The sequence below is a fragment of the Anopheles funestus genome, chromosome 2RL, assembly GCF_943734845.2.
Source record: "Anopheles funestus chromosome 2RL, idAnoFuneDA-416_04, whole genome shotgun sequence".
NCBI classification, from domain to species: domain Eukaryota; kingdom Metazoa; phylum Arthropoda; class Insecta; order Diptera; family Culicidae; genus Anopheles; species Anopheles funestus.
Window position 1 is genome coordinate 31111777 of NC_064598.1, and position 11650 is coordinate 31123426.

Sequence of the window (11650 nt, forward strand, 5' to 3'; positions counted from 1 at the left end):
AAAGAAGAAAAAGCACGAGAAGATAATCTCATTGGATTGAAGGAAATATTTAGAAAATGGTATTGCATTATAGAACCGGAAGTAATCGGGTCAAGCGTGCCTAAACGGCGATAATGTGTATCATGTAAGAGTTTTTTTTAAGGAAATAATGACCAAATCACGAGAGGAAAATGATATCAATTTAATACAAAATTTATTAAATCACCCTTGTCAAACTTTAAATATTTTTCAATGTACGGTTGATAATTTTTTAAATATTTTGAAAGTAAAGTTATGGTATGCACATACATACATACACCATCGACATCAACATCGACAGCTCCACATCTCCATTTGCGGTGTCAGCTATTTGGTGCATCGGCCTACCGGCATCGGATGTCACCAACTCCACGCGCGGTGTCGCATGAACGTCGGGAACCATCCCTGGAGTAGGCTCCCACGCGAGGTCAGCACATTCCATCTGGACAGACGCGTCCAAGAGGCTACCCAACAGTGCTGAGCGACATCGAGCAGCAGTTAACAGTTTCGCTTCTTACGGTGTTGTTCAATAAAGTGGACTCGTCCAGTGTTTGATCTTTTTTAAAAAGTCAAACCAAGCGACAAATCTATAAGTGTAAGTTTGTTCCTTTTTTAAAATAAACAATACTTTTCAAACACGAGCAAACTGCATCGAAATATATCATACCTTACTCCAATTTGTATCGGCTAGTTCTTCAAATTGTGCTAGTTCTTTATTTTCTCCGTTCAGTTCTACACATCTTCTTTCTAAATCTGATAATGAGAAACTGATAATTCCGACTCATATTATATAGTAAACTTGCAATCTCGATACGGTTTGCTATTGATTCGAGCGCAAAGCGAAACATCTACTGCTCATTCTATTGTCGTTAGCGTCAATCGATATGATATGATCGGATGTGGAGGTAGCACCACCAGTGCACTAATTACATCGACATCAACACAGCAGCCGATTTGACCAACCGGACCCGGAAGGAAAAAACACTTTTCACACCCGCCATATGATTAATTGAAAGCATTTCACCATATTAGGAACCGCTTTAGCAACCAGCCTGCACACTTGCCAAAGCGGCCAGGGCAGTGAAGGATCTTCCTCCCTCAAAAAATCACCCAACTCATGTTACTAAGGAGAAGAAAAAAATTATGAAGATACGAAAAAATACCAAATTTCAGACAACGGGAAAATATTATCATCCCTTACAATTTCCTCCATTTGTGTATTTCCACTTGCGTTTCCCTTTCGCGTGATAAAAAGAAGTTAAAATCGATATCCGCTATCCAGCGGCCCTTGAATTACATTGGTGCGCTCTTTTATAATAGCTGTTGGCGTTTCCGTTTTCCACACTTTTATACACCCACACACACCCACACACACACATACCCATACACATTATGTCCCGAAACCCGCTTTGGTGAATATTCCTTTCGCTTCCCGTGGCAAAACGTTATGAACGGGATGTTTCCCTTACTTGAGCTATTCCATCCTCTCCAACCTGATGGTTTCATTACGAAGCGAAAGCGGTCCTTATCTTAGGTCTTGTCCCGATCCAATTTTTCCCACCAAGTGGTTTTGCCGTGAGCAACAAGAAGAAGATGAATACAACAAAAAAAAAGAAAACAATATATCCAAGCGGGGATGGCATCTTAATGCAATTAGACGGTCATTCCTTTCCGACCCTGCGGAAGATTGAAACCACTTTGCTAGCCTGCCGCGACGTTACTGCTGCCGTGGATGCCTTTGGTGGAAAGTTTTTTGCTGTGGTATTTTTTTTCTCTTAAACTTAAGCGTTCGTTGAAGGACAACACCAAATACAATCACTCCTTTTCTGTTTCTTTTTTTTAAGTTCAATTTAATTTTTTCGATTATTTTGAAAAAATTTAAACGTTGACATTGAACGTGAACATCGGATGATTGCACATGTTACGCCGAGTGGCATTGAGCGATTGCCAGTGTACGAAGGGGAACAAGGAAGAATAAAAACCCGAGCCCAGAATTAAGCGCATTGCTATCAGTGAACAAATTCTCATAAAGCACACGACGGGGAGATTGCAAATCTAGATTAAAAAAAATGAGTGAAGCGAGTAGATTTTCGATTTTTCACTACCGCAGTCCATAAACTATTGCTGACACTTGGCTGGCACACTGACAAACCAGAACAAATAGCGAACTCTGTGTACGTGTGCTTCTGTACACATTATCGTTCCCTGCAAAAAGTATGTCCGTCCATTTGTCTAAACCTTGAAAAGGGCGCCATCACGACGCTTTGCAATGTCTGCATGGGTCCGGAAATGAATGGCGCGCGCGCGTGTGTTTGTTTGTGAGTGCACAGGTTGGCAACAGCCATTTGCGATGCAGTGCCGGAACATGGAAACCGGGCACTATATTCACGCACGGCAAAAACCTTCTAGAACGAATCATGCGTTGCCAAGAAGCTCGATATAAAGAAAACCAACGTGCCAATGAAAAATTGATCTCGGAAATGACAACCCCCCGCCGAAGGGGCAGTGTTTTGGGGCCGGAACCTGGTGGACGAAGGATGGGGCAGGTAGGAAGGGCAGAAATTTATTTGTAATGCTCATGGGTGTGGTGTTTTTTTTTTACATTTTACAGGTATATATTTTCCCCTTTCACATTTTGTACCTTTGCGTGGAACTTCTATTGCCATATTCAACATCAATCCATTCCTTGCATGTAGGTAGAATTATGAGAAAAACCTAAATGTAACGCTTTCATTACACTAGCACTAAATGGTTCTGGGTAGTGGTCTACCCAACGAAGCTAGCATTTTATTCGGCTTTACACAGGCCCCATCTACACTTGCTCTGTTTCTACCCGTAGATCGATCCATCTCGAGGCATTTTACCTTTTCTTCACACAGCTTGATCTGCATGTTATCGTGGACAGCTTCCTTTAGGCACAATTCGGGAACTTCTGATCGTCGTACAGACTCTTCCGTGACGTTCAACCGCAAACGTTTGGGATTTGTTTCCTCGGACAGCGACTCAAAGCTGATCATTCGCTTACGACGACCGATTGCATTGCGTCCGCGGGTTGTTTTCGGAGTGCAGAAAAGACCTCTAGTTTCATCAACCGTTGCTATCGGTCGATCTATCGTTCGACTATCATCGTTATCCTGTCGTCGAAATGGTGCGATCGGTGTAAACCCCGGTCCAAAGTTTTTCTCCGGCGACGATTTTTGAAGCTCACTTTTCGGTGTGCCCATAAACGCTTCCACACTGTCCAGGGAAATGTCCTCAACGTCGAATGTTGGTGTTCGGCTCGGTAGCAACAATGATCGCTCGTTAGTTTCAATCTTCAAAGGTACCAAAACAATGAACGGTAACTTAACCTTGACAGCACATGAGTTCTGCAACAAGTTTCGGGTTTTAACGACTGGAACCGTGTTTGGTTGAGGGTTGGATTTTCGGTATGCTTTAGGTGTTCCAGTAGTAATCGATAATGATAAATCGAAGTCTGTACCTCTGTACTTTTTCGAACGAAATCTTGTCCTGCCGGTGCTTGTTACTGTGATATCGTGTTCCTCACAAGATTGTTCTGTTTTAATATCTAATTGTGTTGATGTTGACACATTTGTGCTTCTTTCACTGGCTTGGACAACACTTATTTCATCCTGCTTTGACTGGTGTGATTGGGTTGATCGCTTCCTCTTCCTGCTTTCCGGTTGCATCGAAACCGGAGAGCTGTTTTCTTTTCGTTTATTGCACAAATCAATCATAAACTGTTTCATTGCAATACTCAACCTCATGTTGGGTATCCAGCGTAGACAAATTTCACGCAACTCAATCATTCTTCGCGAAGTCACTGTCCGTTGATGATGCTGCTCCACTCGACGCCAATCAACACAGATGAACGGACGATTCGTACGTATACAACCCGCATGCTCAACCCTGTACCTGATGAAACCAAGCTTTCGCAGTGCCGTAACAATATCGCTAACGATCATACCCGTGTCTTGGGATAGTTTATCCAACGTCAACGTTTCGTTGCGTTCGATGTAAAAGTATGCAAGTAACACCGAACACCAGTACTGATGGTACGACACGCGACCCAAATCGGACAGAGGACGTTCGGGCGTTCCGGGCTTTCGTTCCACACGACTCAACATGTAGCTGAAATCAATCAAAAATCGACCATAACCCTGCCGCTGATACTGAGGCATCGTAAGAATGCACGATACATTGTAGCGCAGCTGATTATACTTTTCCTTCGAGAAATAACCCACCATATGATGACCGACCTCGTCCCGTACCGTTAAGATGTAGAACAGGAATGGTTCCACATCAAAGTAGAGTGTTTTGTGATCGAGGAACAATTTCGCCAACAAGCATAAACTTTGACAGTACAGCTTTTGATCGTTTCCATCGACTTCAAACACCGAGACATCACCATCACGATAGATCTCCCAGCCGGGGGGATGTCGCAGCATGCATTTACGCTGATGCCGATCGAGCTCGTCGTTTGTCTTCATGTACTTTAAGCAAAACTCACACATGTACAGCACCTTCAGCTTAGCGTACTCTTGGGGAAATGGACTCGAGTACCACGTTTCGATTTCGTGCCGTCCTAGCCGTATGGCTTCCGGTGTGCGTTTAAGATTGTCCTTCTCCAGATTGCATCGCATGCGAAGCACCTCACGGAACACGTCCAGATCGTCTGCTGTCACTCGATCACCCAACTTTAGTCGCATCGCCTCCACACGTCCATCAATCAGCTCCTTTTCGATCGGTTGCTTGTTGCGATCGGTGTTTAGTTTTAGTTCGGCAATGGTTTCACCACACTGTTCTATTTGTTTAGGTGAGTTATTGAATCGTTTGTACTGTATACAGTTCACACAGCTCCAACGTTCCTGCAACTTCCGTTCCCCAATCCGAGCTGGTGGGTTCATGCATTGTAAGTGAAACTTACAACCACAACTGGCACATTCGATAACGCACTGCGCTACACGACCGACACTCTCATTCATGGTGTTACATCCTTCACAAGTTTTGCATTCTTCACAAAACCACCGATTTCCAGCCGATACTAGCTGGGATAGAGAAAACGAAGATTCATAACTGCTCACCCTGTTCGCACAACTATCATGCAGCGATATCCCGCATCGTACACACGAACTCATCGGTTCCGGCTTATGTCCATTCGGTCCTTTCTGTGTCGTTTTTAAACACTCGATACAAAGTATGTTCGATGGTGGATACAATTTTCCCGTGCTCTGCATCTGTTGACTTTGTGTGCCGGATCGTTTCACCACACGATAGCCGATTTTTTCACGCCGCACAAGTGTCCTGATCGCTCCAATTTCTATTAATCTCTTCAACTCCGTGGCAATCGTATCCTCGTGAAACATATGGCGTTTTTGTATCGCACCACATATACGAGTAAATGTTGCACTTTGCTTCTGTTGTAGTATAGAAGAAATCGCCTCTAGAATCCATTCCCGCCATACTTCCGCACTAATGTGGTTCACTTTTTCGGGCATGGCTTGTCAACAGTGATCGGCAGGCAAGCTGAAAGCAGACTGAAGGTGCTAACAGTATCAACTGTCTTATATATCGCTCATATTTTGCTCATGGGTAGATCATTTTACCCGGTAATGATACATATTTTAAAACATTTAAATGATGGATAAGTGTGCTCACTCCCACCTTCCTACAATCTCTGGCAGTAAATCGTTAGATTTTCGGACCTGTATGAGATGCTGGAAACACCCACTTACCCTGCCAAAAATATAACAAAGTCAGGTAGTAAAACACTTTGGGAAACAGAATATTTTATGGCAATTTGGTTAACCCGTTACCTACCCGGTAAATTTCAAAAACCGAAGAAAACCGAATTTCTCTCTCTCTCTTCTTGGCTTTAACGACGTTACAGGTCACGCCGGCCATTTTTTCTTACTAGACTTATTTTTACCACGTAGACGGACAGCAATCACTAATGCCTGTTGCCAGAAGAGAGTGGATAGAAATATCTAACTCTTCGTCACCAAAGGACAATTTCAAAGAAATGCATTTTGTTACCTCTTGTTTAGAGCGGTTAGTCTACGGTTCGGCCGTAAATACAGCAAAGGCCTGCTGAAGGTAGGTACAGTGTTATGCCGCATATGTGTGCGAGGACAATGGCAGATTAGTAGCGAATGATCCTACTTACCTATTAAGCTGTTTAGTTCACCGACAAGGACGGAAGAATTCATACAAACATGTACCCTTTGAAGATCATTAGGAATTAGTCTAAACTACAGCAGTAGCTCTTAGGCAGTAATTATGATAGTACGATTTAAGCACGATAGATTAGTTAACTAATGCATAACAAAATTTTAAACTGATAGTCATTTATCGATGCAATCTTATGGCTGGTATGATAAGTCAAAAAAATAAAGTTTATTGTTTTGGACTCATCTTTCATTTTGTCTTTACGTATCTCCAATATGTTTTATCAAATTGTATAATTTCCTTTCGTAACTGTGTTTAAACTTCATTCACTTGATTAGGGGAAAATTTTAAATTCCTTACAAACTCACCTAAATTGACGATTAGACAATAACAAAAACTGTGTTTAACTACACCCATATGTAAGCCATTTAGAAGTAATTAATTATAAGTTTAATAATTTCTCTCTCAGGCTATAAAACAGAACAATGTAATTGAAAGATTGTAAAAACTCCTCACGAAGGACGCCATTTAATACTTTTACTAACCACATCAGAGAAACTTTATGGCGCTAAGAAAATGATGAAATCTTTTACCGTGCACACCCACAAACGCAAACATAATTGACCTTTGCGCGATGGAAAATGTTTTAAAAGTGTCTTTGGAAAAAAATGACTTTGCCTTCCGTTCTCCATCCAATCACTTACTAGTAGCTGACTAGCAAAAACTTGTGAACACTCCAGTTTGGAAGGTTTCCCTCTCTGCCATAGCTTAATATAACGAACGTATGCTACTATTTGGTCAACTGCACTGCACTGCACGCTACCCTGCGATACTACGTTTCTGTGGCAGATAGGCGAGACGTCTTAAAGACAGCTACCCTAAATTGCAAATAGTTGCAATAGTTACAATGCAATGCGGGGGCCTTCGAAACGTGTAGAAGACACTTGGTGTAACCATCACATATACTGCACCGTGCAGCGTGGAAAAGTTTTTCGTCAACTCACGTGAACAGCAATGACGTGTAATACATTACTTTGTTTGTAGCGTCATTATTGAAATTGTGGTATGCCATTATAATGGTGGTGTGTAGTGTAGGAAAATAATATTGTTTTCCCCAAACCGATCTTCTCTGGTCTCTGCAATATATCACGAATATTTTCATTGAAAATCGTTTTAAAATTTACGCGAAATAAAAAACAAATTATATTAAAGAATGTATTGGTAGATACAACTAAGTGAGTGGAACGAAGTCAATTGAGAAGAAAAACAAACAAACAAAATCAGTAAAAAACGGTATTTTTTAAGTTTCAGATTTCCAACGTACACCCAACTTGTTCATATTGTGTTGCGAATAAGTATCTAAGTCAAAACATAAATCTTGTTAATTTAAGAAGCGCTTGCAGGACATCTTTTAAACCATGAACTATCATATAAATAAAATTAAAGTGTTTTAGAAATTTCAGAGACTTGACTTTGTGATATTTTAAGAAAGCCGAATTGAACTGATTAATTAATCAGATCATCAGAAATAAAATAATTAAAATGTCCTAGAACATTTCCTAGGTCATTTTAAGCTACATGTTTTTGTTAGAAAAAAGTAAATGTATTTAAAATAAATATATATCTTAGGATTTTTAAATCCATAGCGTGGAACGACAACGCAAGAGATAACGGGCCCAACAAGTTGCATAAGACTCGACAGGCTACGATGGCATTAGAATGAAACCATGAACTTTGCTTTTACATACGAGATAAAATGAACAAAAACGTGTTTATTTTTTTTTAAACCTTTCTGAAATATAAAAGGAAATCGAAACCAAAGGTTCAAAAAGCTGTGTTTATTCACATTTATTCATTATTGACTTTAGCCTCGTTCTCAGGAACCAAATAAGATAAATGTTTTCATCCTGCATTGATGCCCTTTCTTTGACTTTTTTAGGTAGCAAAATAATCAGTCCAGCGTACAAAGAAGCCGCACGATTTAACATTAATCTTGTTTTTTGAAGCATCGGCACTAATTCACCATCGGATTTTATTAATTAGGTTTTAAAAAATACTTTCATTTGAAAACATTTCAAACATTACCCAGCAGTCGTCTAGTGTATGGTGTTTTGATCACCCTAATCAGATATTCTTTCTTCCATTCATAAGCGAGAGAGAGAAAGAGAGAGAGAGAGAGATAGAGAGAGAGAAGAGAAGAGAAATAAAAACCTTTAACACTCAACAATTACAAGGACCGTCTTCAACCGCAAAGAAAATCAAAAGGAAAAGCGAAATCATACACACAAAAAACGAAAGAAAAAAAACACACACATACACACACATTCACAAACAGAAAAACTCAACCAATCGGAACGGATTTGAATATTGGATGAGAAAATAATTACTCTGTCGCAAGCGACCGTTTTCGTCCATTCATAATTGTATGCGGAACAAAAGTGAATTGAAAGGAAACTGGCAGCCTTCCCGGTCGGCTGGAAAGCATGCGATTACGTTTGTACGCCGATCTACCGCCCAAGATGTACGTTTCCTTCCCCGCCACGGTTGCTGGTGTTCGCTTGAATTGTTGTCTTGGCACTAGCACGGCACAGCCAACATAGAAACCGGTAGAACGAAAAATACAATGACAAGCAGCAATAATCCCTGTCAGTATAGCAGAACTGCCATCGGCTATCGCAGTAGTTTCACTTAGAAGAATTCCCTCCTGGGAGCCGTTTCTGCCTGGTACGATTCCCTAGTCCAATGCTTCCTTCAATGGTATGAAGATGCTTATTCTATTGCTTCATATTTTGTTTTACTTTCTTTCGGTTTTTTTTTGCATACCACACGATGACGCCCTAGACGTACTTCCTCAAGTGCCATGGTGAGCATATTTCATTTCTCTCCTGTCATGAATAATTGCAAAGCTGCTTTACCTTTAATATGGCTGTAGGGCGATTGCTACCCAACTTCAGCGATACATCGATCGCAGAAACGAAGTCAAACAGTATGAGGGAAAAGCTTCAGTTTAAGCATCCTACCACCGTTTGCGTATCCGAAACCAATCAAGTAGAAAACTTTTTCGAGGGGGTACGCTTCTGACCCTTCACAGTTTCAAACATTTCCCTACCATCGAAAAAGGAGATCCTAGGGAGTATGAGCAACAGCACAACAACAAAAAACCAAATTCACTCCTTATGGTTTTGCACTAAAACCACGATACCGCGATAAGGATATGGACAGCGTTTCACCAATGGCTGGACAAGGACAGCAACAACAAAAAAAAGCTCTTTAATGTCGTTACGGTTCGCATGCACTACTTTGGCTTTGTTGGCCTTTTCACGGTTCACTATTTCCTTGGGAAGTCAATGGTAGTAATACCGAGCCCATTAAAACGATCTGCCGAGCCCCTTTGGACAGCCCAGGCAAAACCAGACTTCGTATCGGGTTACGAGAATGGGCGTGGAAGCGAACAGACCCACCAAATGAATCCCTAATAATCATCCGCGAAAGCTGATTGTGTTTTAATTATTTCGACAACCATTCCTTGTATCTATTTTCTTCTTTCGTTGTGATAACGAGCAAAATATACACTTGAAGAAGAGCGTAAACATAATAAACAAATAAGCTAACAAAAATATTTTTCTTCTTGCAATCTGCTTTCTATCTAGCTAGAGTTTTAATTTCAATTACATATGAAGCGTAAAAATTTTACTTAAATGTTCAAAATGTATTAAATAGCAAAAAAAACGTTCACACTATGCAGCATAATCACTGTGGCTGGATACATGCCTGTTGATATCGTATTTACAAGCGATAATTGGATTTATGGCGAAACCTACAGCGTGTCCTTCCAATTGAACCCCCATTGCGCTGTTGCCGAGATATCGACCTGTTGCTTTCGAACGCGTAAAACAAACCCGATGCACATTATGCCTCCAAGGATCCAAGTTAGCACAACCGCACAGCACAGCCACCAGTGTGCACCGATGTGACTTGGATGTGGATGAGGCTGGAATTGTTGAGGCCGAGATATTATCGGGTGTGTTGTTTCCGTACCGTACCGGAATGCGTACATGATGCGAGGAGATTAAATTTCTTAACTGAGTTTGTTGTCACACCTAAGTGAATCGCCACCAGTATAACGTACGTGTCGTAATGGAAAGTGTTGCCCGGAATGTTGCAGCTCGCTGCAGCTCGGCAGCTGATGATGAGCACCGAAACCCGAACGACAAGCGATGGAAGCCTCAGACAACTTCGGGCAAAAACAGTAAGCGTGTAGTGAAATACACTTTATCTTAATCAAATTCAATTTCTACCGGTGCCATGCAGCGCTAATGCTATTTGCGATGTAACGGACGATAACGGCTGAGCGGCTTGAGGGAAGTAACACCCAGCGTTGGACGGGATGGGAAGTGAGGGGTGTGGAAGGAGGAATTTAAATCGTACAGCAGTTTGCAGCATAACCGGCTTTGAGATCAGAAAGGACCATCATCACTCGAACATAGCGAAAGTTTTGCAGTTAAATATCTTAACCTAGCAAGAGCAGGGAAATCGTTAGGATATTTGTGGTTCATAAGTTTACCTTTTTGCTGTTTTTTTTTTTGGGAAAAGTTTTGTAATTTTATTTTGCATTTAAATCATTTAACATACAAAAGAAGATGGATCACTTTAAGCTGCTCCGTTAAACTTTAATTTTATAACAAAAAGTACAAAAGGCAAACCAAAGGAAAAACAAAACAAAAATCGGTCAGTGAACGGGAAAATCGATATTTCTGTAAATCAAGAATTTAATCCACCGGAACAACGACGAAAAGTGGTACAAAACATCGTACGGCAATGGATAGTATAAATTTTTCATAGAAACATCAAATCGAGCATGTTTTCGCTCGGGACACGTTGGAAGAAATGCACAACAAGCCCGATGCACACGGGCATTTCCTTTCCACACTTCACCGTATTGATTTGATTCGAATGCCATAGGAAAGGATTCGGTTTTCACCGCATGCAGCTGGACATCGTGCCAGCTGAAAATGCACACACCAGTTGCTCCGTTTTGGTGGACGGTTTCACCGGTGAAGAAATGTTGTTTTCTTCCCACCTTAGTGAGCTTAGCGAAAATGGAACAAAGAAAAGCATGGCTACACGGAAAGGGGTGGCTGATTGATCCGGATTTTCACGTCAAGTTTTATGTTTCGCAACAATGACGAAAGCAACAAAAAAAAAGGTGACATTGGTCGACGCCTGACCGGACGGAACGGGAACGGCTTTTGATGGGAAATGTCGTAAGTCAGTGTGGTAAACGATGAAAAGTTGTTTTGAACGATGCATGCGCTCGTACCATACTCTAAGATCGTTATCCTTTTGTCGTGTACGAATCGTAACCATGGCCTATGGTACCTATGGCAATATCTGCTAGGAAGATACAAACGTCCCTGTGAAGCGCAGCAATCATACGGTAACAATTCAATCGAAAGTTAACGAT

At 41.2% G+C, this 11650-nt stretch overlaps 1 protein-coding gene across 1 annotated transcript; it reads right to left on the reverse strand.

The window, feature by feature from the left end:
- Positions 1 to 712: 712 nt before the first annotated feature.
- LOC125764294 (histone acetyltransferase KAT6B-like) lies at positions 713 to 5834 on the reverse strand. The gene has a single exon (XM_049428406.1). It carries the CDS (start codon positions 5514 to 5516, stop codon positions 2763 to 2765), a length of 2754 nt encoding a protein of 917 aa, XP_049284363.1. The 5' UTR covers positions 5517 to 5834; the 3' UTR covers positions 713 to 2762.
- Positions 5835 to 11650: the final 5816 nt, after the last annotated feature.

Coding starts and splice junctions, on each gene's coding strand:
- LOC125764294 (XM_049428406.1), bottom strand. CDS start 5,516: ATGCCCGAAAAAGTGAACCACATTAGTGCGGAAGTATGGCGGGAATGG.